Genomic DNA, 26593 nt, shown 5'->3' with positions numbered 1-26593 from the left:
TCTAACCCAGACTACCAAGCATCCTTTGTCCCCTTGTGGGCTGCCTCCCTCCCCAAATTAATGATTTGTTGATCTCTCAATTTCATGAGCCAAACAACCATCCCCTGCTTGCGTCTGGGGACTAGGTTCGTTTGAGCTTATTCAGAACTACTTTTTAGTTATGAAATAGTATTTTTATCTCATAACATTTTAGTGTAAGTATCAGCATAAAATAAATTTCAGCATCAGAGAACATGGTCTTTCATCTCCTTCCTACTTAAACGATTTCCAGGATCAGAAAACAAAACACAAGCAAATTGCCAAATTGTATTGGTCTTTTGGGTTTATACAGCACAGATAAAGGCAGCAGCAGCAGACCAGCAGTGCATCTCTCTTTTCCCTTCTCCACCTCCCGCAAGCAAACTCACGGCACCGCCCCGCACCCACTTCTCTCCAGTGCCGCTCCCTCTAGCTTCTTCCGGAAAGGCTGAGGTGATGATGCCCATAAGCCATCCAATTTGACCCATGCTATCCTGGACCTCTATACATATACTGCCCCAGCGCAGGCACTCGCAATCTCTACTTCTCTACCACCGCGGTGCCTGTGCTAGCTCCTCTCTCTCTCTCTCTCTCTGCTTCTGCCTCGGCCTGCTGCAAGCTTTTGCTTTGGTTTAGGTGCTTCTTTTCCACCCCTTTACTGTTCCCCCACTTTTGCTTGCTTTGTCACGCACACGAAAAGCTCCTGCCTTTCTCGGACCTTATCTCCGCCCCGTAGTGGGATTTGGTGGGAGCTGCGCTGCTTGCCCCTCGCGTTTCTTTGCTCAATTGGGGTCACAGCGCGTGCTCGTGGACGGAATTCGGGTTCTTGCGCGGTCCCCGTCCCCTTGGCGATTGCGGACGCTCGCTGCAGATCTTTGCGTAATCCCGGGAGAGCCGGAGATGAACTGCGGGCCGCCCGACCAGCTGCCGCCGGCGTCGGCGCCGTCGTGCTTCCTCAACCTCAACTGGGACCAGTCCATGGCCGCCGCCACGGCCGGCGACCACCTCGACCCGGCGCTCAGCTCGATGGTCTCCTCCCCGGCGTCCAACTCGACGGCCGCCGCGGCGACTGACGGCCTCGCTCTCCACGGGATCTCGCCGCAGCCGCAGTACGGAGGCACTCCGCTGAGCTCGCCCCCCAAGCTCAACCTTTCCATGATGGGCCAGTTCCACCACTACCCGCCGCCGCAGGTCGGCGGCGCTGCACCCGGCGGCTTGCCAATCCTCGAGAACTTGATGCCGATGAGCCATCTAGACCAGTTCCTCGCCGACCCAGGCTTCGCCGAGCCCGCGGCGAGGCTCTCCGGCTTTGACGGCCGCCCCGGTGGAAGTGGCTATGGCGGCGCCGTGCCGGGACAGTTTGGCCTCCCGGACGCCGGACCCATCGGTGCATTGAAGGAGCTGGAGCTCGGGAACGGCCTGGATGAGTCATCGGTGTCCGATCCGGCGTCCGCCAGCGCGGAGATGGCGCTCAAGGCGCCTTCCGATGGCAATGCAAAGAAACGGAAGGCTAGCGGAAAGGGGAAAGGCAAGGACGGCCCCGGGTCCACCGCCGCCAAGGATCTCGCGAAGGTACGTACACAATTGCGTTGCTTTGGTTCCCCAATTTGCCACGCGGTTCAGGTTTGGGGCAAAAGATTTCATTCTGGGGGCGTTTTGCAGGAGGAATCCGGTGGGAAGCGGTGCAAATCGGCGGACGAGAGCAATGGCGCGGAGGACAACTCCACCAAGGGCAAGGCCGCGCAGAGCAGTAGCGAGAATGGCGGAAAGAAGCAGGGGAAGGACAGCACATCGAAGCCTCCCGAGCCGCCCAAGGACTACATCCATGTCCGGGCGCGGCGCGGTGAGGCGACAGACAGCCACAGCCTCGCGGAGAGGGTACAGTTCCCTGAGGCTCAATTGCGTTGTTCTTTCTGCTATCATCCTTGCTGGCTGTAGATTTGTGTGTTGAGTTTTTCTCACTTCTTGTGAACAATTCAGGTGAGAAGGGAAAAGATCAGCCAGCGGATGAAGCTGCTGCAGGATCTTGTCCCGGGTTGCAATAAGGTAATCACTCAGTTGATATCAGGCACTTGCTGTCACTCGAGTAGCTTGGTGTGCTCAGATTTGAATTTGGGAAATGTTTCTCGTTTCAGGTGGTTGGCAAGGCAGTCATGCTGGATGAAATCATAAACTACGTGCAGTCCTTGCAACGGCAAGTCGAGGTATATTTCCACTGTCGATTCACAGCTGGACTGAAGAATGGAACAAGGGTCGATGTGCTCTATCTGAACCCTTTCCTTTCACATTGATTTTGCAGTTTCTGTCCATGAAATTGGCCACTGTGAATCCCCAGCTCGACTTCAACAACCTGCCTAACCTCCTTCCTAAAGATGTGAGGACACGCATATATGATGGTTCACATTACTATGTTTGGTTCCTGGTATTGAGGGAATGGAGCATTTCACCCTGTCTCATATTCCAATTCTGTTTGTAATCAGATACACCAGTCCTGTGGCCCGCTGCAGAACTCGCATTTTCCACTGGAGACCTCAGGTGCACCGCTGCCATACCTTAACCAGCCTCACCAGGGGAACCCTCTAGGTTGCAGCCTAACCAATGGCATGGACAGCCAGAGTTCTATGCATCCACTTGACCCAGCATTTTGCCGGCCAATGAATTCGCAACATCCTTTCCTCAACGGTGTTAGTGATGCGGCGTCTCAGGTAAAAATGCAATCACTGTCCTGACTCTTTAGCTTAGATCATATTCATATGCTGTGACACTGAGGATGAAACGTCGATACATCACAGGTCGGGACTTTCTGGCAAGACGACCTTCAAAGTGTAGTTCACATGGATATCGGGCAAAGTCAGGAGATTGCTCCCACCTCTTCGAATAGCTACAACGGTATGAAAAAAAATTCGTCATCCTGTAGACCAATATCTTAGTTGACAAACATCGCTATATATGAACTCTGATATCGAATTACCATTTACCAGGTTCATTGCAAACAGTCCACATGAAAATGGAGCTTTGACATAGCCAAAATTCAGTCCAAAGCTCGACGCCCCTGTATATACAGAAGAGAGGACAGCTTGCAGCAGAAGCATTCTGAGATTCAACCTAACAACGTTGGGCCCTAGCAGTGTTTTAGCTTCTAATTTTCCCCCTGGTGTAATGATTCTTTGAACAAGATGTGAAAATCACCATGCTGGCGGTTGGTCGCACCACCCCATTGCCTGTTTTAGCTGCAAGATCGCCTGCAACGAAATGCGGTGCGTCCCAGTATATTCCCAATCAGACCCTTATCGTCCTCTCAAGCGAGAGGGAAGAAGACTGTACTATCATTTGTATTGCCATTATATTTGTAGCTGATATATATATATTTAAGATCCCTATTCCTGTCATTCCTGATCTCCTTGTGCTGAAATCGCCGTTCCTGAATGAATCATCATAGACTCTTAACTCTGATACCTGCATCTTTCCAATGGCATAGAATTGTTGTGCCTGTTGCTTTGTTGAGCTCAGGAACCAGGATTTTTTCTTGGTTCTAGAATAAATTCAGCCAAGAAGCGGGATCGTGTAAAAAGGACATGGACAGAAGGAACAAGCAACTTGTGCTGGGAGTGGATTTGTGGGTGCTTTTTAGCTGTATGATAAGTACCCGGAGAAAGGGACAGCACTAGGCCAGGGGCTGGTAGCTGAGGACCCTTCTGATTTATTTCCTTTTTTTTTTTGTAGAGATGCTACTATGCCAGGCGTGCATCAGGCATCAGCATTCAGTGCGATGATGCTATGCTGCTTCTGCTCGTCTATAGCTACGTCGAAATTTTTTTAAAAAGGAGAAAAAGATCCCTCTCTTTAGTCGTTAAGTAGTTAACAATTGTAGCTACCAATCCACTTCAGTGAAGTCCAAATCATCCAGGCTGTGATCACGCGCCACAACGGAATCAGCGGAGCGAGTTGTTCTGATCTCTCGCTTTCTCGAGCCTGACCCGACGATCTTGTTCGGGATAAATCATGAATAAATTACACGCTACACCATCAGATCAGAGCAGTGCTTGCTTACTGGACTGCTACTCTCTGCTCCGAAACCCCCTGTTATGTTACTGGGAACACTGGTGCTGCGGCTGCTACTATTCCTGACTGACCAGATGCAATGGAACGGCAGCCTGAGCTGTAAATTTGCAGCAAAATAAGTGCGACAAGATCGTAAGTCACTGGGGATTATTGTTCTGCGTCCGGGAGGAGAGACAGAGGAAAGGTGAGACAGGGATGATATACATTTATAAACGGCACAGTGAGGAGAGGACGACGGTGCAACGTGATGTGTCCCGTACAGTTCCTTCGTGGCCATTGCTGAGGCCTCAGTGCGTCTTGCTAGCGAGATCGTGGCCGCCATGAACAACAGCCATTGCTTCCTTCCTGCTTGCATCCGAGATCGACCATGGCCCTGCATAGGCGTGACAGGAAAAATATTGCTACTGCTACTAGCCTGCGTACATGCAAAAAAAAGAAAGGGCTTGAACTGTCCATATCCGTTCCAGCTTTTGCATCGGCCATGCAAAGCAATCATGAAAGCCAAGATCAAGTAAAGCCCTTGTTGATCTCTGTAGCCCTACTACTACCACCACTACGACAAAGTTTGGCCCCTCTCTCTCTCTCTCTCTCTCTCTCTCTCTCTCTCACCAGAAAGATAAGCAGTGTCCAGCCGCAACGCAAGATTTCCGACATTGCATTGCACGCACTGAAAGACTGAAACGATGATTAGTGGCCCACGAGACAAAGCGGTAGGCATGTCAGGTTCAGGTTTAGGCCATCGATCGATCGATCGGCAAGAGCAAGAGGGCCCTGCACTGCAACTGGCAACTGCAACTGCAACTGCAGCCAAGGCGTAGGCGTGCATGCATACCAGCAGCAGCAGCACTGGCTGGCTCGCAGTTGGCATGATGGAGATCCCCCTCCTAATCCGAGCCCATCTCATCTCATTGCCCACCCGACATAAGCAAGCTGCTAGCGCGCGAGGCGGGGGCGCACAGGCGCCTCTGCTGCATGCCATCTGCCATGGCTGGTGACCCGTCCACGTTGCCGCAAATTCCCATCGGTAGGTATAGATAGACTCTCGTGTCTCGCCCCTCGTTCATCGGACAGGTACACAGGCCGATTATTGCGTCCAAGGCCGTGTTTAGATTGAGGTTAGGAATCAGTATTTGACACTGTAGCACTTTTGTTTGTATTTGACAATTATTATCCAATCATGGCCTAACTAGGCTCAAAAGATTCATCTCGTAATTTACAATCAAACTGTGTAATTAGTTATTTTTTTTATCTACATTTAATACTCCATACATGTGTCTAAAAATTTAATATGATGAAGAGAGAGTGAAAAAACTTGCAGCCCAACCCAAAAACCCAGTCCACACCGTCGTACGACGAATGCAGATGCAGCCTCTAAACTGACCCTGTGTTGGACTAGTATTTTCCCCTTTTTTATTTTTTTATTTGAAAGAAAAGTATAGTATATTGGCATAGTAGGAAATCGAAGCAAACCAGGCAAATCGCATCTGACATACTCCACGTACTACCATGGGCATCATTTGTGATTTCTTGTGCAGTTTCTATGGTGCAGGAGGCCTGCAGGGCGAGTGGTAGGTCGACAAGTGTCCTATCTATCTTGGGTGGGGGTGAGGGAAGATGAGGAGCAGGAGTGGCCCTCCTGCAGGCTCCTGCTCCAGCGGCCTGCGTGCGTTGGTATGTGCCTATCAGCCCGGTTGCGCGTGCACCCCCGGCCCGCCCGGGCATGGGCATGTGTGCGTGTCACCAAGGCCGTGGGACACTGCGCCCGCGCGCCCGTGTACTTACCGCCAGTGAGGAAGCCAGAAAAAAATTTAAGAGTTATAAAGGTTTTTATTTTAAGAGAGGACTTTGGAGGGCTCAACGTGCCCGGAATCGGTAGGCGCCCCCCCTCCCCCCGCGGCTGGCTCCGTCGCTGCCTACCGCAGTATAAAACGTAAACGTACGCGGCGGCCTGCCCTGCCTGCCACCTCGGCTCGATCCTGACGATGCTCGTGCTCTGCTACCGTCGTTACCCAGCAGCGAGCAGCCGAGCACTGGTTGGGGTGGCAATGGAAAAAGGTGCGGATGCCGGACGGCGACCGGGCGCGGTACGAGTACGACACGCCCCCCGTGTCCCGTCCCGTGCGAGATCCTCGCAGCCACGCCGTGCAGCTTGCGATCATCGGTCCGCCAGCACGCCCTGTGCGAAAGGGCCTCCCGTTCGTGCGGTGGCGCGCGTCCTACGCGCGCCGCGCCCTGCTGCCCGGGGTCCAGGGCCCCCCGCATTCTCCTCCCTGCACGGCTGCACTGCCGCGTCCGCGCCTCCGCGGGCCGCGCCGCTCGGACCGCGCGGGCGCACCGCACGGGGGTCATGAAACGAAACGGGCGCGGTGCGGAACTGCGGATGGCGATGGACTCCGCGGTCCGTGGGACGGGTTTGTGCCGCACGGACGCGGCCACGGGGGCCGCATGGGCTCGCCCATGCCCGCGCGTGAGGATTCGCGGTCGGGGCGGAGCGGACGCGGCGGCGAAGGCGGTGGTGGTGGCTCGGGGCGGGGAGCAGAGGACGTGACAGGGTTCCGGGACACACACGACGCATCAGATCGGTCGGATTGGCGACGGGACGGATGGATGGGAAGGGTCCGTCCCTGCGCTGCGACCGACATGTGCGGTGTGGCTTCGTGGCCTAGCCTGATTGAGGCTCGACGACTCGGACCGGCGTGCAGGGCTAGGATTGGCTCCATGCAGTGGCCGCATGCACACGCTAGCTAAGGGTCTGTTTAGATTCCAAAAAATTTTGCGCAGTATCCGTCACATCAAATCTTGCAGCTCATGCATGGAGTACTAAATGTAGACGAAAAAAAACTAATTGCACAGTTGGACGAGAAATCGCGAGACGAAACTTTTGAACCTAATTAGTCTATAATTAGACACTAATTGTCAAATACAAACGAAAATGCTACAGCAGCCAAAATCCAAAATTTTTTTTGATCTAGACCTAAGGGTGCTCATGCTCTGCTCTGGACGTCTGGTCTGGTCTACGAGACCGGTGGAGGGAGCTGGTCTCTATCGACTATCGTTCGCTGCCGGTCGCGGTGTACTTCGCCTCGGGGCCGTCTGGGGCGGAGCGGGCCGACGTGCACGTACAGTACAGGACCGCGGCTAGGCTTGTTGTAGCTGTACTTGTAGAAGTAGAGCATCTGGGTTAGCCTAGGCTACACAGCTGTCAGTTCGGTTCACGTGGCCTAGACTGTAATCGAGCATCTAGCCAGGTCCAGATGAAAAATTCGTGCGATTTGTTGTTTCGTTTTCGTTCGATATCATATACTATATACCTTCTTATTCTTTTTGTGGACAACTAAGATACAACAATAAATAAACAACATTTTGGGTCCAGTTGGACCGTAGAAATTTAATATAAATAATACAAAAAATCATATGAATCATTTAATTTTAGCAAAAAAACACATAAATAACACAAAGAAAAAATTTCCGCACTATCCAACGGGACCTTTGCTGTTGAAAAAAAGAAGCACGCATGTACAGCAATCAATAACCAGCTTTGGCATTAACCTGAAATAAACCCAACACAAGTACGCAGGTACTTGCGCTACGGCGTAGCGCGTTGATTGATGGAACTAGGCACGCACTTCAACTATAAAGACGGGTGATAGATGCAGCCAAGCACACTATACGACGGTGCACGATCACCCTCATCAAAAAGAGAAGAAAAAAGGTGCGTGCAGACTGCAGACCCAAGTCAACATGGCCTCCGTTTCATTCATCACAACTCAGTCATCATCAGTAGTCAGGACTCAGGAGGAAAAAGAATGAAATAGGCAATAGCTCCAAAACGGGCTCGCCTCGAAGTGGCGACTATGGCCCATCAGTTTCTCGTGTTACTTGAGCCATAGTATTTAGGCCCAATTTCTCCTCGTCCAAATGCGGCCACCCAAACAAGCAACGCCGAAACAGGCCCATCAAGTAGCCCAGATCGTAAGATGGAACTACATCCCCTCCGTCCAAAAACACCCAGAACCCCGAAGTTCAACCGACGGCCTGAAACCTCGGCCCCTCCGGCCACCGCGCCAACTGCAGCTCCGCGCCCTGTTCGCTTGGCTATGACTCGGCTGAGAAAAGTTGGTTGAAAAAGTACGCCTGATACCTAAGGCGCTGATTTCCGGTACAGTGGACAGCGGCGATATGCCGATACTAGTACCCCCACGCGTTCCCCAAATTCCCCCCACGAGCGCGACGCGTCTGAGAGAAAGGCACCGCTATCATCCATCATCTCCCCGGAACAGAAACGCGTGACTACTCATACAGTCATACTCTCCAGTCTCGTTCGTCCCGTACGGCGGGCGCGTACGCGGAGGCTCGACGACGGGAGTTAGGGTTCGGCGGCTCTTCCAGAAGCTGCGGTCCCCTATCGGAGCGCGGCGATGCTCTCCATTTGCGGCCGCGGCGGTGGCGCCGTGGCAGCTGGGGAGGAACAGCGCGCGCCCTACCCGCCCCTTCCTCCCTACCCGCGGCCGCTGCAGCTCGGCGCGACGATCGATGCCCTGATACTGAACCAGCTCCAAGGTTCGGACCGCTCCTAGACCCTTCCGTTCCGTCGGAATTAATTTCCTGGTGTGAAATGATCATTCGTTGGGGTTTTTTTATTGGGTTCAGTTGACGAACGCACGCGGCTCGACATCGCGCAACAGAGTTACAACGCAGGGGATTTCAGAGCGGCACTTGAACAGAGCAATGCCATTTACAGGGAGAACCCCCGGCGCTTGGAGAACCTCCTGCTTCTCGGCGCCGTTTATTTCCAGGTTTTTCAGAGAAATTCAGACTCACCTTGTTCTGTGTGTGTTCGGTGCGTTGTATACTTGTATTGATGACTTTTCTCTTATATAAAAAAAATATTTAGCTCCGGGAGTTTGACATGTGCATCGCCAAGAACGAGGAGGCTATTGCAATCCAGCCCAATTTTCCGGAGTTCTTCAACAACATGGCGAGTGCATGGAGGGTGAGGTCATTTCCTTGGGAAAGTTATTATGGTAGTAATGTGCCGGATTTTTTTTTTTTGCATGGTTCAGTACATTGTTTTTTTTGTTATTGAATGTTGCAGGAGAAAGGTGATATAGATCATGCCATCCAGTGCTATGAACATGCAATTCAGGTGAGTGTACTATCTGATGACAAACCAGGGGGCAAGATGTGTGTGAATTGAAGGTGGCAGTGATGGGCTTCATAGGGAAGCGCACTTCTACGTGTTTTTTCATTTCATTTTTTAATGATTTCAGACTAACTTTACATTATCCTTTGCAGCTCCGGCCCACGTTCGCTGATGCATTCTCAAACTTAGCGAATGCTTATACTCGAAAAGGAAATCTCATCAAGGCAAGCACGTGTTGTCATCAGGCGCTTGCACTGAATCCTCGTTTGGTAATTGTCAGTTACTTTTGTTAATTGGATGCTAGTGAATCAAATCTCCAAAATTAACCAGACCTTCTGGTTTTTATTGATCACATTACAAATTTAGGTTGATGCCTATTGCAACCTTGGTGATGTGTTGAAAGCACAAGGATCATACAGAGATGTAAGTTGGGAACCAAAATCTCATCTATCCATGACATTATTAACCAATCTATATCAAATTTATTTTCTTTGTTACCATGCAGTTGTGCTTAATTTCAACTTTCTTTTATCAATCACGCAGAGAGCTGCGTATCTTTGTAATAAGAAGGATAAAAAGGGGTAAGAGAACCTTTACAAAAAGTACACAAAAAAAAAACAGGCCCAACTCACCACTCACTCTAGGAAAAAAACAGAAATTCTCCTATGATACAGAAAGCAAAAGCTATGGCAACCGGAGATATGGTCTAGACCAAAGACTGCGACGAGGTAGTTGGATATGAAATACTCTTTGCTCCAGGCAGGCCTCTCATCTCGTCACTGACTTATGACAAGGGCACTCTAACATCCCGTGCAGCCCCATCAAAGACATAAACTCATTGCAGCCCCTAAATTGATGATGGAATTTAGACCTTTGAACCTGGTCAATAACGGCATCGTGTGGTCTGGATCACCATTCTTCCAAGGTGGGCTTGCCCGGCTGAGGGGAAAGCATCTGTAAACCCACCATTTCATACCAAGTATACTGCTGCTGTGTACTTGTGTATTGATGAATCAGTTATTTTATACACTGCTGACCTGACATTGTTTTTCATGGTGAATGACACCTTAATTTTCATTTCGTAGCATCTTGACTGATTATGGTTGAAATGGACATAACAGCAGCATCATATTGGACTATTTACATTGTTTCAGTTCAATTCAACAAACTCAAATAGGGCTTATTTGTTGCTAATTTTATGTTTTCAGTTTAGTCCAAAATGAAAATTGCACATTTTGTTTGGTATTGTTCCTTGAATTAAGATCCATTGTAATACTTGTCTACTTCGCATCGATCAATGAGACTAGTGCGCACAATAATTTGGAGGCTGATGCGATTTCCATCTGGTGTAGGCATACAATTGCTTTAGAGAGGTTGTAAGCATATTGCCTAGTTGTGCAAGTGCCTGGTGCAATATTGCTGGACTTTTCATGCAATGGGGAGATTTCAATAAGGCAGCTTTCTACTATAAGGTGTGTACTCTGCGCTGACTTGACATTGCTTCATGTTGTAGATGTTTGATTGCATAGCTTCTCCTAAGAACTATATATCACTGTTTTATCGTGAGTCGATCCATAAGTTCATCAAGGAAACATTTGTAAAGAATTTAAAATTCGAGTTTCTACTCCATGTGGACTGTTGTGTAAGATTGCTATGAACCCTAGTTCATATCGGGGATAGGGTGATTAACCATTGCCAAGAGGAAGGCCGGGCAAAGTCGGCGTGGAAGGAGACTAGAATATTTGGGGGTAACTAGATTGTTTGTTGTTCATTGCTTGATTCAATCTCAACTGGTTACAGGGTATAAATAGAGGAGCTCAGCCCCTAGACGCCCAGCCCTGGCTCCTTGTTTCTCTCCCCAACATTAACTCAAATCTCTCATTAACTCTAATCTATTCCCCAGACTCTAATTGCCATTGATTACAGCCGGCATCCCCTAGGATACCGTCCTGGCTGCACGCAGCCGGTCCCCGGCTGCCCCACATGACATCTCTCCCCCCCCTTGACGAGCAGCTCGTCCTCGAGCTGGAAGCTTGGATAGCGGTCGATGAAGCTGACAACGTCCTCCTGGATCCCATGGGAAGAGCCCAACAGCTAGCTTCAGCAGTATGCTGGACCTGTCGTCCTCCTGGATCCCATGGGAAGAGGCCAACAGCTAGCTTCAGCAGTATGCTGGGCCTGTCCAGCGACACCAAAACAGGTGACAGAACAGAGGAGACGGCTGGTGCTGGTGGCGGTGCCATATCCAACTCATCAAGCCTGGAGGATTTTGGTGAACGCCTGCCGCTTCTTGGCACAACCATACCCGTCGTGAGCGCCGGCTGGACAGTGTGTGTTGCGGTGACACCTAATGATGCGGTGGATGGGATCGTTGAAGGCGCAGGGTTGATCACTGCCCTCATCTTCCTTGTGGTGTGCCTTACCAGGAATCCTCTCGCTGCCGCCTGTAGCCGCACCGCTGCTTGGAGTTCATGCTGTGACTTCTCCAAGTGAGCACGGTAGCGGTTGAACATCACGACGAAGCGATCCATCTCCTCTGCGAGACGGCGAGTCCCCTCAACAAGGGCAGTGATTGGCTCATCACTTGATGGTGATGGATGACTGACAGCAGAAGCCATAGGAAAGGATCCCTGACTCATGAAATGGAGGTGGCAGAAGTCGTTGGTGAGGCTGGGGCGGATGGCGTGGTGGCTGCTGGGTTTGGCGGCGGAGCAGAGGTGGAAGAGGAGTGCCTAGAAGCCGATACCAGATGCTATGAACCCTAGTCCATATCGGGGATAGGGTGGATAACCATTGCCAAGAGGAAGGCCAGGCAAAGTCGGCGTGGAAGGAGACTAGAATATTTGGGGGTAACTAGATCGTTTGTTGTTCATTGCTTGATTCAATCTCAACTGGTTACAGGGTATAAATAGAGGAGCTCAGCCCCTAGACGCCCAGCCCTGGCTCCTTTTTTCTCTCCCCAACATTAACTCAAATCTCTCATTAACTCTAATCTATTGCCCAGACTCTAATTGCCATTGATTACAGCCAGCACCCCCTAGGATACCGTCCTGGCTGCATGCAGCCGGTCCCGGCTGCCCCACATGACAAAGATATGGAAGTTTTTTCCCTAATTCTCTTGTAGTGTAACTGCTACCTTTTTTTTTTCTCTGAGGAATCACCGGTGCAACAGCATTCTCACTTTTTAAGATTTTTTTTTTACATCATAAGGAAGCAATCAAATTCAAGCCGTCATTTTATGATGCCCATTTGAACTTGGGCAATCTTTACAAGGTATACCATTCTGTTTATCTTTGATGCTGGCTTCAGGTGGAAACATCTTTCTGATTCTTTGTGGTAAACATTGCCTTTTAGGCGGTCGGAATGTGTCAGGATGCAATTATATGCTACCAGAATGCAGCACAGGCATGGCCACAAAATGCAGTACCTTATGGTGAGTGTAGATTTGCTCTGTGGTTGATATTAACTAAGAAAACAATAACTTAGATTTACCCTGTGGTTCATATTAGATAAGAAAAAATAACTTAACCGTTAATTAGCAACTGAAACTTGACTTCTGGGATAATAGTTACTCTATATGATGCAATGAGTTAATTCTTTCCCTAACAACGGGATATTGTTATTTGGATCAATTCATGATTGTTTTTTAGGATTTTGCCGTTATCAGTTAGTTCTAGACATTGTGCTACATTGAACAATACACTTGTACAACTCAATGCATTATTAATGATTACTCATGATGACATGGGTTTGTGAGTTTGTCTTGATGATGCTCTCTGTCTGCAGGTAGTCTTGGCGACGCCTACTATGAACAAGGCCAACTGGATCTTGCTATTTTAAGCTACAGGCATGCCACTAATTGCAACCCATCTTATGTTGAAGCATACAATAATCTGGTTTGTTTTTGGCATTCATCTATGCTTTTAGACCCTCACTTCTTTTGCCATTCATCTAAGCATGGCACTTAATATGTTTTGTATTCCACTGGAAGGGAAATGCTTTAAAAGGATCTGGAAAATGTGACGAAGCGATCTGTTGCTACCAGGTTGCCAATCTCTTAATTTTTATTTATGTTTTCATGTTTTTTAATCCTAATGTAAATTCAGTCTGTCATGTGCACTTTGGTGTTGGCAGACATGCCTTGCTCTTCAACCTAATCATCCTCAAGCTCTGACAAACCTTGGCAATGTTTATATGGAGAGGTGATTATTGGTAGGATGTGGTCATTTATTTGGATTGTTCAAAGAGTGATACTTTGGAATTATTTGCAGGAGCATGCTGGACATAGCTGCTTCACATTTCATGGCAGTGCTTGCAGTTACTACTGGATTATCTGCACCTTACAACAATTTAGCAATGATCTATAAACAGCAGGTACTTGTGCTATTGAACTGCTTCGTTCTGCCAAATAACTTGCGAGAAACGTACTTTTGTTTAACATGCAATTCTTGAACATTGTCTTGTGTGTACTGTGTACAGAATAATTTTCACCTAGAACATGACAATATTTTTTTTCTTATTGTTGAAATAGGGAAGCTATGATAATGCCATATCATGTTATAATGAAGTACTCCGTGTTGATCCTTTGGCTGCGGACGGTCTTGTTAATAGAGGGAATACATTGAAAGAAGCAGGCAGGGTCAGTGAAGCAATTCAGGACTATTTGCAGGCTGCTGCTATTAGACCAACAATGGCTGAAGCTCATGCAAATTTGGCATATGCGTATAAAGACACGTAAAGCAGTTCCTATCTCAATTACCGCAAGTGGAATGTACACTTAAACCATATGATGAGCCATACTATGTTATGCTTATATGTTGTCATCTTGCATCATCATTTCCAGGGGCCTACTGGACTCGGCAATTGTTAGTTACAAGCAGGCCTTGCAATTACGCCCAGATTTTCCAGAAGTTACCTGTAATCTCTTGCACACTCTACAGGTGCGGTAAAATGTTTGCCACACCATTACTCCCTTTATCCGGCATGCGCAGTCTTCTGTTATTACTTAATGGTAAAGAGGAATAATTTTTACATTAGAAAAAAGGTAGGCATTATTCCAGTAACCATGTGAACTCTGGTGGTGTACTAAGCTTACATTTGAGTGGACACAATTTGTGGTGACAAAATGATTTTCGTAGCACCTCGAATTCTTATTATCATGAAAACCTTGATTTACAATTTTTGTAGTGTGTATGTGATTGGGATGGCAGAGAAGAGAAGCTCATCAAGGTAGAGGGGATTATCAGGCAGCAAATACAGGCATGAGCTTTTTATGCCTTCCTTGTTTATCTGTTTTCTTCATATATTCGCCTCAAGGAGTGTTTTCTTCCAGATGTCCCTTCTTCCAAGTATGCAACCATTCCATGCCATGGCATTACCAATTGATCCAACTCTTGAACTGGAAATCAGGTGAGGCTTCTTTTCTGTACTGACCTTTGTAATCTTTATAGAATAAATTAATGGCAGTTTGAAAACCACATTTTGCAAATCACAATGTTTTGACTTTTTTATTCTGTTTTAGTAAAAAATATGCAGATCATTACTCTTTGGTTGCATTGCGTTTTGGTCTTCCTGCGTTCACATACCCCTCTCGTACTCCTATAAAGACTGATGACAGAACTTCTCGGCTTAGGATTGGGTAAATTATCTTCCTTTCCTACATAAGATTGCTCTGACATATGCGTCGTTGCCCCCTGACTAAATCCTGTTTGTTCATTTGCTTTATAGATATGTGAGTAGTGACTTCGGCAATCATCCTTTGTCTCATCTCATGGGATCTGTATTTGGAATGCACAACAAAGACATCGTAGAGGTTGCTCAGTCTTTTGCCCTGCCATGTTGATATATTTATTGCTATCCTGTGCAAGATTTCTGTTGAAGGAGAAATAGTTATTTATGAATAATTCTTCAGGTTTTCTGTTATGCACTGAGCCGAGATGATGGTACTGAATGGAGGCAACGTATTAAAGGTGAAGCAGAGCATTTCACTGATGTGTCAACAATGCCATCTGATATGATTGCTAAAGTTATCAATGAAGATAAGATACAAATTCTTATCAATCTTAATGGATATACAAAGGTATATATGATTTACTGGGATAATTGATCAGTGTTCTTTTAATTCAATGTACATATTGCCTTTTTTTTCAAGTTTTATTTGTTTTTGGTTTATTGATTCCATTGTACCACGCTGAACTTTGCGCTTTCTGCTCCCAATTTTTTTACTAATCTTGGAAATGCCTGAACAGTCGTACTCAATTCATAATAAACTATTCTGAAGGATAGCATTAGAACTGTGAACTATCCAGCAATTCAACTCTTTAATTTGGGGTACTAGTTTGCAACTGAGTTTTCTTATCCACACAACTCCGACCTGTGTAATCTGGTTTTGCTGTGTTGTATATGTTCTTATATAGCTTTCTGTTTCTATCGAAGTCATGATGTTTTTTTTTGCGACCGTGCTAAGCACATTTTTCATTAAGAGGAAAGCAAGCATTAACAACAGTCATACTAAGCCTAGGATTACCCAATTACGGAGTACAAGATTAGCGATTTATATTACAGATATTGAAATTTGGGACGGAGAGCACGCTAGAAAGCACACAACAAAAGGCGAACTTGAAGCTCTTTAACATAGTAATACTGAAGTGTTCATTCATTTTTCAGTGTGCTTTTTTTACTCTTTGCAATAAAGTTTGTATGTTGTTTCAGGGTGCAAGGAATGAAATTTTCGCCATGCAACCCGCTCCAATCCAGGTTTCTTACATGGGATTTCCTTCAACTACTGGTGCTAGTTATATTGATTATTTGATTACTGATGAGGTAAAATATTGAAATCTTGTGCCCTAGCTTATTCGAATGGCAAGGCCTTTCTTTTCCTTCATATTAAATTTAAATTCACTGTTATGGCAGTTTGTCTCTCTGTTGAAATATTCTCATATATACTTAGAAAAGCTTGTCCACCTTCCTTACTGTTACTTCGTGAGTGATTATAAACAGGTATGTATTGTATTATATCATATTTAGCAGGGAAAAGTTACTTTGAAACTGTTATCCTGCATATGGAACAACTAAATTGAATAAGATTTGCCTTAACTCTGCTATATATTCATAATGTCGACTGCTTTGATATAGAAAAATCAAGAAGCTCTTGATCCAGTTTGCCCACACAAACGAGCCGACTATGGCCTTCCAGAGGACAAATTTATTTTTGCATGCTTCAATCAACTGTACAAGATGGACCCAGATATATTTGAGACCTGGTAAATCCATATTATGTCTTACAGCTAGTATGCATTTCATGTAGGTTAAATCAATCTTATAAGTGACTATTATCATACTCCCTCTGGTCACCAAAAGTTGACGTGTTTCTCAAAGGCAACTCTAACCTCTAGTTCCAAAGGTAGCATATATGTAAACCAACTAAATTTAATTCTAAAGAATTATTTTTAGATTAAATTGCATATATAATCTTCATGTATTCAATAAAAATATCCATAAATATATAGATAGTCAAGGATTAATTTGACTTTCCATCTGTTGGATGCTAGAAAATAGTACCAATCATGTTTATCAGATGTATTCGTATGGCTTCTTAGTCTCACCTATATTTATTTTGTCAAAAATCAGGTGCAATATTCTCAAATGTGTGTCAAACAGTGTCTTGTGGCTGTTGAGATTTCCAGCTGCTGGAGAGATGAGATTGCGTGCATGTAATATCCCACCCCTAATTTTCTCGCTTGTGCAGATTATGCCTTCCCACCTGCATTTTCCTAACTTTGCACTTCTGACAGATGCAATTTCAAAAGGAGTAAGGGCCGATCAAATAATATTTACAGATGTTGCTGCGAAAACTGAGCATATAAGGCGCAGTGTGTTGGCGGATCTCTTTCTTGACACGTAAACCATCCACACTTGCTCATCATAAATACTATTGGTCATTGTTTTTGCTTTTCTTTGCGATTCTCTAACTTTAGAATTGTTGGATGAACAGTCCATTGTGTAATGGCCACACTACTGGTACAGATGTACTATGGGCTGGCCTTCCAATGATTACTCTTGCTCTGCAGAAAATGGCAACAAGGGTTGCAGGTTCACTCTGTCTAGCTACTCGAGTTGGGGAAGAGATGATAGTCAATAGGTTAGACTTCACATCTAAGAAAACCGTACATTTTTTCTCATCTTTGAATTTTTAGTTGTTAACTGGGTTTGCTGTTATTCAGCCTAAAAGAATATGAAGAAAGGGCTGTATTTTTAGCCACACATCCATCAAAACTTCAAGCTCTTACAAACAGGCTCAAGGCTGTACGGATGACCTGTCCTTTGTTTGATACATCTCGATGGGTAAAATTTCAACCTTGTTTCCGCTCAGCACCGTTACATTCAGAGTTAGTAATTTCACTTTGGTTTAAAAAAAATGCAGGTAAGGAATCTGGAAAGGGCATATTTGAGAATGTGGCATCTTTATTGCTCTGGTAGCCATCCTCAGCATTTTAAAGTGGTAGAAGACGACACCCAGTTTCCCTTTGATGGATAAACAAAGTTAGCGGATCATGTAAATATCATACGAGGTAAGTATATTGGGGTTGGTCATATGGGAGGCAGTTTCATTTGAGGCCTCAACCACAGCTAAGAGGACCAGACCCTACTTAAGAGGTAATAGAAGCCTATTATATTCAGTCCTAGTTCTTGAACTGACAAACAGGTCCATATTAAAATCTTGGGGAACAGAACTAACCTGATGATGGGATTTTATGCAAAACTGATGTGTCAGATGGTTGGTCTCCTAGGGGACCTACTAATTTCTGTTCTCGAGCCCCCAGCGAACATTAGCCTACAGTTAGCCAAAGAGAGCTAGGCTGTTCCGAATTCCAATCAATGTCTGGAGTGTATCCTATTGTTAGCCAATGAGAGCGAGACTGTTCGGACTTCGGAGTGTATCCTATTGTTAGCCAAAGAGAGCAAGACTGTTCCGATCAATGCTTGGAGTGTGCTTGGTCTGGAGCGTTGGGTGTTCTGGTCTTCTGGACTCTGGAGTTAACAGTTGACAGTTCGTCAAAAGGCGCTGCAAACCTCGTGTCTGCCTATCAAGGTGAAAGTCAGGCCTACTGGAAATGACTGGCTGTAAGGCGTCATTCTGGTGATGGTATTTTTGGTGTGTTGATTTCACCGTTTGCTAGTACTAACTTCTGATGATGAATGAGATGTGCAGATTGATTGATGCCCGAGCTGGAGTACGCGATGTTTCCTTGTCAATCAGGCCGCTGATGCACCTTTTTAGGGACATTCTGATGCTTGGCCTGCGTGACGCCTGCCCTACCAATAATGATCCTTCTTGTAGACTTCACTTTTGCAGGTTATCACTCATCTTGAGGCTGGTGCAACCAGTTCGCTGACCTTCGGTGTGCAAGCGTGCGTCATTCACTGATCCAACTAGAGTAAGCATAGCTATTCAGCGGCGCATTAGGCAGTGGAGAACTTCCCCACTGCAGTTTCTGCGTCATATACTACGTTTGATGATGCACAGGGACAGCTGCAATGTGGAGGAGGTACATGTGGCTGCGTGCCACGTCCTCGATCCACAGTAAGAATGTCTGTTCGCTTGCTCGACTCGCGTCGATGCAGGTGCCCGACGACGTTGGACGAGGTAGGTATGCTGACAATTAGGGACTACAGAATTGAAGTCTCGGCAGCCTTTCACGATGAGTCTGACGACCGAGGGAAGTCCGCATCTCATATGAGGCAGTGGTCCTGAAAGGCTGAAACGGATGACAGAGCTTACCGAGAGAGAAAAAAAGGCTCGTTTACTTAATGAACAAGGACCAGTTTTGCAAAATATAACTAAAACCTTGAATAAGGATTCTTGCATTCTCTTACATAACCGTTCTGTTTTGGGATGGCCGCTTTAGGTCTAGTTTAATCCCTCGATAAGTTATGAACTTTGCCAACAGTCCATGTAACACGATCACAATTAAGACACGTTTAAATTGGACGTGACAACTGACAATGTCCAGATGTGCCGAGGATATGAGATGCATGTATTCCAGTTCTACGCAGAGGCTGACTACGAAGTTAGGCCACGATTTAGGACTCAGCGAGGAAGCTATAACAGCGGCGGGCGACTGGATCAGAGGAACACAAGGACGACGGGCAGAGCCAACCAGCTGCACCGCTTGGAATCCATGCAGCTGTCGTTTGGCTTGGAGCAGCTTGGATGTATTTTAGATGCACCGGCAGTACTACGGAATATGTGTAGTCAAACTTGCATGGACAGTCTAAAACAGTGTACGCAAAGGCGCGCGGCGGGCATGGTGCTCCCATGCTGATAAAAAACAAAACGTCCATGCAAAGTATTTTAAAAGTATTAGAGAAATACTATAGTTTTACAAAATACTTTGATTTTTAAAAGTTACTGGTCCAACAAATCCTGTTGTCTTTAAAATTATGGTTTTGTTGAAAACTGTAGTCTTTTTGAGTTTTAGAAACTCTTCTTATGACCTCTTTTTTTTTCTTCTAAACTACGGTTTTATGTCTTTTTGGCTTATAAAAACACAGTTTTGTGATATCGTAGTTTGCGAAAACTACATCACCCAAACCGGCCCTAAATGTGTGCCCTCTTTTTCTCTATCTTTTGCACTGTTCACGGATGTTCTTTCCTTTGATAAACTGATCAGCCTTAGCTTTGGTGTAAACAAAGACGAAACGTCCCAATGATGTAGCTATGAGTTATCCATTCTCGGCTGTGACTCATCAAATGATCAAAAGTAGAAAGTACAAAAGTTCATCTTTGCTTGCCGTGACATGGCTCCGCCTCACAAACTACACACACCCCGTATTTGGGCTCCAAACTAGCATTGGGTAGGCAAATGGCACCGGGTCGTTACGGATCAATGTTAAAAAATGACCAAAAATATCCGCACTCATTCAATCGAAACTCGATCAGTCGTCGACATTTATTCTGATTCGAAAGCACTGATGAACAAAGCAGCCTGCTTAGTTAGGAAAGCACAGCGATTTATTCTCACTCTCGTTCCCTCCTCTCTTTGTACAATAGCCTTCCAAAAAAAAACATCTGCGCCGCAGCGCATAGTTCATCTTCTCACTCTCTAGTAGTCGTTTATGCAAAACACAAGCAAAACTTTATTCACCCTCCATGGTCTCCGAGAAGGCAGACCAGACATACTACTATACTAGATCGGTGGTAGCGCCGCGCTTACTTGGCGGCCGCCGGCGCGAACGTGAGCAGGGTGCGCGAGTCGAGCCAGGGCTTGACGACGACGACGGCGTCGAACACGCGCTCGCCGGCGTTCTCCACGCCCTCCTCCACCCCCGCGACGCGGAGGTAGTACTTGAGCCCTGACACCACCTGCCGCTGCGCCGCCACCACCCTGCCGAACTCGAGCCTGCCGCCGCCGCCTCTGAGCTGACGGTTGTACTCGGCGACGGAGAACCGGCCGAGCTCCTGCACCTCGCCGTCGCCCTCCACGTCCCGCACCTCCGTCCTGGCCCCCACCTTCCTCCCGCGGTACTCGTTGCTCGGTTGCAGTATGCTGCCGGCCCCGCTGCCCAGGTCGTCGTCGGCGCGCGCGGACGCCGCCGCCAAGGTACCGAGCAGGACGGCGAGCAGCAAGCAAGCGCCGAGGAGACGAGCCATCGCAGTCCGAGCCGCGTGTTCCGCTCTGCTTCTCACTAGTGTACTGCGGTGTTGTGTGTCAGTGTGTGCTGAGTTTGTGAGAGCTTGTGATGACCGGCGCAGTGTGTGCTACGGTCTCGCCGTTATATAGCGGGAGCCCGCCTGCTTGGAACGGAAAGGCTTACCGTACGTTTCCGGGTTTGGAAGGCTTGGCTTGGGGTGGTGCGGCCAAACGCGGCGCGCAGTGGGTGCATGAAGCCATGAACTGCGCGTCCCGAGGCGGCGGCGCGCGGGAGGGATAGGGACGAGAGGAGGCGGGCGGAGGACACGTTGGGCGTGCTCGCGAGGGCGTGGTGCCGCGTAGACGGGGCTGCGTCCTGCTCTAGCGTGTGAGGTGGTGGTGGGGTCTGTTCCTCGTGGGCTATGACGCGGCGCCGCGAGGGGTTGTTTCTGACCAACAAACTGAGGGTTTTGTCGCGGCGCCGGCGCTGGCACCTGCTGTGCGGCGGCCGGAGTGTCCGGGACCACGGCTCCGGCTCCGTGGTTTGGTATTACCCCTTCCTCTGTCCGTACTCGTCGCCCTCTATTTTCATCTCTTAAAAAGAAGGGTTAAGTTCAATTTACACCCTCCAACTTGCAGCAAAGTTCGGATTTCAACCTCGAACTTCAAAACCGGACAACTTTGACCCTCCAACTCTCGAAAAAGTTCAACTTCCAATCTTTTGGGCGGTTTTGCGGGTGAACAGTAACTTTTGATATTTTCAGGAGCGTCGGAATTTTATATTATTTTTTCGAGCATCTTAATTTCCTCAAATGAAAAAACTCAAAGCTACAAAGTTGTAGATCTCATCGAGGTCTACAATTTACATATAAACATTATCTTTATCCGACATCGTGTTGAAGGGTTTTCTATTTTTTGAAATTTGAGTCTCATCACGCGATAAAATATGGTGCTGAAATTTTATATTATTTTTTCGAGCATCTTACTGTCCTCAAATGAAAAAACTCAAAACTACAAAGTTATAGATCTCATCGAGGTCTACAATTTACATATAAAAATTATCTTCATCCGATATCGTATTGAAGAGTTTTCTATTTTTTGAAATTTGAGTCTCATCACGCGTGAAACAATTTTGTAGCGTTATGAGACTCAAATTTCAAAAAATAGAAAACCCTTCAATACGATGTCAGATGAAGATAATTTTTATATGTAAATTGTATACCTCGATGAGATCTACAACTTTGTAGTTTTGAGTTTTTTCATTTGAGGACAGTAAGATGCTCGAAAAAATAATATAAAATTTCAGCACCATATTTTATCGCGTGATGAGACTCAAATTTCAAAAAATAGAAAACCCTTCAATACGATGTCGGATGAAGATAATTTATATATATAAATTGTAGAACTCGACGAGATCTACAACTTTGTAGTTTTGAGTTTTTTCATTTGAGGACGTTAAGATGCTTGAAAAAATAATATAAAATTTCGGCGCCACCCAAAAATATCAAAAGTTACTGTTCACCCGCAAAACCGCCCAGAAGTTCAGAAGTTGAACTTTTTCGAGAGTTGGAGGGCCAAAGTTGTCCGGTTTTGAAGTTCGAGGTTGAAATCCGAACTTTACTGCAAGTTGGATGGTGTAAATTGGACTTAACCCTAAAAAGAATATTCTATTTTAGTCATCGAGATTCTCTACTCTATACTTATTTCTTCTGCACTCGTATTACCTCTATGTCATACTCTATACCCACTATTCCATATTTTATTCCTCTCTCTTCCCTTTCTCTCTCCCCTGCTCTCTTTCTCTCTCTCGCAGGCACCTCGGGAGGCGCATAGCGGCCGTTAGCGTGGCCTCCAGGAGTAGCGGCCCGCGCGCGGACCGCAACCGTTGCGTGCCGCATGCAGGCGCGCAGCAGAGGCGCTGCTGCGCCGTTTGCAGGCCTGGTTACAGGCCGCGGTGCGGACATCCTCAGCTCAGCTATAGTTGCCTACTTGCACTCCTGACATATATATATATATATATAGAACTAATACCCTGTAGCCGGCTACAAAATAACTTATTCTATAGTCATTTTGAGTTACGATAATTACTATGTTAATTTACGAGATTATAATAACTCCTTACTAAGTGGTTTACTATAACGTTATGGTAAATATCCCCATGTGTTATAGTAACCCAACTATCGTAAATATGTATTGACATTATCGTAAATTAGTATATAAAATTATCGTAAATGGAGGTGGCTACAGAATAACTTATTTTTGTAGCTGGCTACCGAATATACTCTCCATATATATATATATATATATATATATATATATATATATATATATATATATATATATATATATAGGGAGAGTATATATAACTACTGTTCTGCAGCTGGTCATAGAATAACTTATTCTGTGGCCACTTTGAGTTACGATAGTTACTATGCTAATTTACGAGACTACAATAACTCCTTACTAAATGATTTACTATAACATTATGGTAAATATCACCGTGAGTTGTAGTAACACGAGTATCGTAAATGCATATTCATGTTATCGTAAATTGGTACAAACATTATCGTAAATCAAGGTGGCTATAGAATAAGTTATTCTATGGCCAGCTGCAGAATAGCCTTACCATATATATATATACCCGTAATTATCCAGGCTCGACTATAATGAACTCTTAATCCCACGCTATACTCAAATTGATTACGAGGTCGTCGTTGACGAATCCCACTCGTGTCCATTTTCTCTCCCTTCTGGTGTGTTTGGAGGTCTCGCTTGTTCTTGCCTCGCCTTGTCGGGTGAGAAACTAAAACAATTGTTATATTTGGATCTCTTATTACAAGCTGCCTGCTTGCCTCTTTGTGAAAACAAGGTTTTCTTTTGCTTGCTTGGGCAAGCGGTTGATGGTCGTTAAGATCAATTATAAACCGTCAATATAACATGCATATATACTTAATTTCATCACCAAACATAGGTCTAGGAGTTTAAACTAATAAATTTCACGAGTTTTGGTGAATTTGTGTCTACAGGAGGATTTAATCAGAAAAGCGTCAATGTGAACCTGTTCGTCTAAGTAAATCACATTTATCCGCGACGAAAACAACTCATGAAGATTCTAAAAGACACTAGAAGACTCTCCGCCGAAGATTGGGCCAATTGCTGCCGGTAGTGGGCCGGCCGGTCCAACCCCTAGGTCGGCCGGCCTATGGGGCCCACTAGTCAGCCCCCGCTTCGTATGTCAGTTTTCCACCGCCTTAAAGATCAAATCTACGCCGTCCTTTCAAGTCGGTTTGATCCGAGGGTCCAGAATTGACGCTACTCCCTATATATAGCAGCCCCTACCCCCTCCCTAGAGCCATCCCTGAAATCCCAATTCATATCTTCAGGATCGAGCCAGCAATCAAGTGAAGATTAGTCCTCCATAGAATCTATTCTTATAAATAATAGTGAGATAGAGTGTGAGAAAAGAGTTTGGAGGAAGTGCCGGCCTGTCGGTGCTCTCTCTACGGCATGTACTTGGCGGATCCAAATTCTATTTGAGCTTGCGTCTGAGACTTTTCTGGTAATCAACTTTTGATTCAAGTAAGCATCTTGTTTATATTGCTCATCAGGATCGCGACTCTTTTGAGTGCTTTATTCTCTTCCTAGGGGGAATAAAGTATTAATCGTAAGTGTAAGCATGATGCTTAGACTTAGGTTAATCGTGGATGCACCCTACATTTTGGGTCGGTGGTAGCTCGTGAGGGTGACTCTTATAGCCTCGTTGAATCTTTTGTAGTCCACCTCCACGGTTATAGGCCAAGTAGGACTCGGTTATGAAGGAAAGCATCCTCTACTAGCGTGTTTCTCTTAGTAATATCCCCAGTTGAATAGTAGAAGACATAGCTTACTGAAGTTAGAACTAGAGAACCTTAGTTATCCTCTCTATGCTCATGTATATCCTAACCTTGTTGCTACCCTTAGTTAGGTTAGACGTAGTTAGTCTCACACGTTTCCCTGTGGTTACGATACTTGAAATACTTCCAGGTGAAAGCTACAACGATATCCGTGTGCTTGCGGGTTTATCTGTGTACGTTAATAAATACCAACAAGCTTTCTAGCGCCATTGACAGGGAAATAGTTGTTGAATTAACTACGAACCTAGCTTAACTTTGTATCTTTTATCTTTTTTTCTTTTATTCTTTTCCTTTTCACTATGGATTCCACTCTTATCTATCAATATGTTAAACCTACGAGCGTACGCCTACAGCCACCAAAATCTTCAAAGCCTATCCTAGCACCTAGCTATGAGTAGTGCCCGTGTTTTTATAAAATTGATTCGGGAACTATCCTTCTCGGGAGAAGTCGATGAAAACCCATGCTCTCACCTATGGGACTTTGCACAGACCTATGCATGCTTGCATATCGCTGGTATGTCGGATAAAACCTTAAGATGGAAGTTGTTTCCGTTCTCTTTGATGGGAAGGGCTAAACAATTGTATAATCGAACCGTAGGAAGTATGCAAGGAGATTGGAAAACGTTATACTCTAAATTTTGTTTATGTTTCTTTCTCATCGATAGAGTGGTTAGTCTTCAGAAAGAGGTTCTAAATTTTATACAACTAGAAGAAGAATCTCTTGCCACATCATGGGAACGTATTAATAGTCTTATCACCACTGGCCCAGACCTTGCTATTTCAGACCCAATGCTCCTTCAATATTTTTATATGGGTCTTAGCGAGGATTCTACGCAATTCCTTGATCAAGCCTCTAGAGGAGCTTTCCTTCATTTATCTACTAGTGAAGCAAGGTTTATGGTTGATAGAATTAGTGGAAAGACTCCCTGCACTAGCATTAATGATGAACTCCCCAAGGAAGAGAATAAATCATCTCTCGAATAAGAAGAGGAAGTTTTGATAGCCAAATCACAACCACTCTAATCCTAAGATTTAGCCATCAACTCTGAACCATCAATACCCCAGAATCTAAATCCTATAAAAGAAGAAGAAATTCCACCTTTAGAAATCCCTGTTAAATTAAGGATGATCTTTTTATTGATTTTGGGAAAAGCTTAAACTTCCAACTTCATAAGAGACCTTCGAGCGAATATAATTCAAATCCTTTCATGAAGGGATCTCTTTGAAAGCATCTTAAATCAAATCCCTTTGGGGGATATCTAGAAGAATTCAAGGATAGCATGTCTAGTAAACTCATAGAAGGAGAGCCAAGCCATCTAGAAGCCAATCCTATCTTCTCCCCTTTTATACTCACATTAAATGTCTCATCTCAACCCATCCTTGAACCCGATAATCCCTCTTATGCTCTTTCTCCTAAGTCTCATGATGATTCTAGAAATCCACTAAGACAACCAAAGCATAGGAGCCATGAAGACCACAAGGATGACCAAGAAGAGCAACAACAATGGCTGGAGAATATTAAGAATTCATATGCCATTGAAGGAATGGACAAGGCCAAAACCTTAAAGATAGAACCCAAACCCGATCCAAAGGGTGAGCTTAAGTCAATCCCCTTAATAAACATGACTCATCCAAGTTTGGAGGAGGCCTTAGACAAGATCAACCTGAGAGTCACCAATCCAAGAAAAATTTTAGACATTCATGAAGAAACAACCTTGGATCCTAAAAAGGAAGATGACATCGACGAGCATGGAAGCTATTTCATGAACATCTCATCAAATTCATGCTCGTATGAGAAAACTTCTGAATCAATTGGTCTCTCCAACATTGCCACTCATGAGATC

At 45.6% G+C, this 26593-nt stretch overlaps 3 protein-coding genes across 8 annotated transcripts; 2 read left to right on the top strand and 1 right to left on the bottom strand.

The window, feature by feature from the left end:
* The first annotated feature begins 396 nt into the window (after nucleotides 1–396).
* On the top strand, nucleotides 397–3407 carry LOC136453903 (transcription factor bHLH77-like). 2 transcript variants are annotated; one of them, XM_066454458.1, is made up of 8 exons: nucleotides 399–1590; nucleotides 1681–1896; nucleotides 1999–2064; nucleotides 2154–2222; nucleotides 2318–2392; nucleotides 2499–2723; nucleotides 2811–2907; nucleotides 3000–3407. In XM_066454458.1, the coding sequence occupies exons 1-8, from the start codon at nucleotides 919–921 to the stop codon at nucleotides 3035–3037; spliced, it is 1458 nt and encodes a 485-aa protein (XP_066310555.1). In that variant the 5' UTR covers nucleotides 399–918; the 3' UTR covers nucleotides 3038–3407. The 2 variants fall into 2 exon arrangements, with proteins under 2 accessions (XP_066310554.1, XP_066310555.1); XM_066454457.1 differs by having other exon boundaries at nucleotides 397–1896.
* A 4858-nt stretch (nucleotides 3408–8265) lies between these two features.
* On the top strand, nucleotides 8266–19215 carry LOC136450999 (probable UDP-N-acetylglucosamine--peptide N-acetylglucosaminyltransferase SEC). 5 transcript variants are annotated; one of them, XR_010758504.1, is made up of 29 exons: nucleotides 8267–8640; nucleotides 8731–8876; nucleotides 8975–9073; nucleotides 9176–9226; nucleotides 9376–9492; nucleotides 9590–9646; nucleotides 10576–10695; nucleotides 12434–12496; nucleotides 12578–12656; nucleotides 13010–13119; nucleotides 13215–13268; nucleotides 13358–13425; nucleotides 13495–13597; nucleotides 13755–13957; nucleotides 14067–14163; nucleotides 14411–14482; nucleotides 14556–14632; nucleotides 14745–14861; nucleotides 14951–15035; nucleotides 15135–15302; nucleotides 15935–16045; nucleotides 16136–16222; nucleotides 16358–16485; nucleotides 16853–16935; nucleotides 17017–17122; nucleotides 17217–17363; nucleotides 17446–17566; nucleotides 17646–18660; nucleotides 18750–19214. XR_010758504.1 is itself a non-coding variant. In XM_066451716.1 (28 exons), exons 1-28 carry the CDS (start codon nucleotides 8499–8501, stop codon nucleotides 17757–17759), a joined length of 2913 nt encoding a protein of 970 aa, XP_066307813.1. In that variant the 5' UTR covers nucleotides 8266–8498; the 3' UTR covers nucleotides 17760–19215. The 5 variants fall into 5 exon arrangements, 4 of the variants coding, with proteins under 4 accessions (XP_066307813.1, XP_066307814.1, XP_066307815.1 ...); XM_066451716.1 differs by having other exon boundaries at nucleotides 8266–8640; nucleotides 13755–13945; nucleotides 17646–19215; XM_066451717.1 differs by having other exon boundaries at nucleotides 8266–8640; nucleotides 14411–14452; nucleotides 17646–19215.
* A 958-nt stretch (nucleotides 19216–20173) lies between these two features.
* LOC136453902 (cysteine proteinase inhibitor 4-like) lies at nucleotides 20174–21195 on the bottom strand. Its single transcript, XM_066454456.1, has one exon. It carries the CDS (start codon nucleotides 20874–20876, stop codon nucleotides 20436–20438), a length of 441 nt encoding a protein of 146 aa, XP_066310553.1. The 5' UTR covers nucleotides 20877–21195; the 3' UTR covers nucleotides 20174–20435.
* Nucleotides 21196–26593: the final 5398 nt, after the last annotated feature.

This window comes from Miscanthus floridulus, chromosome 5 (assembly GCF_019320115.1).
Source record: "Miscanthus floridulus cultivar M001 chromosome 5, ASM1932011v1, whole genome shotgun sequence".
Classification (NCBI taxonomy): domain Eukaryota; kingdom Viridiplantae; phylum Streptophyta; class Magnoliopsida; order Poales; family Poaceae; genus Miscanthus; species Miscanthus floridulus.
This window is presented reverse-complemented; position numbering and strand designations above follow the sequence as displayed.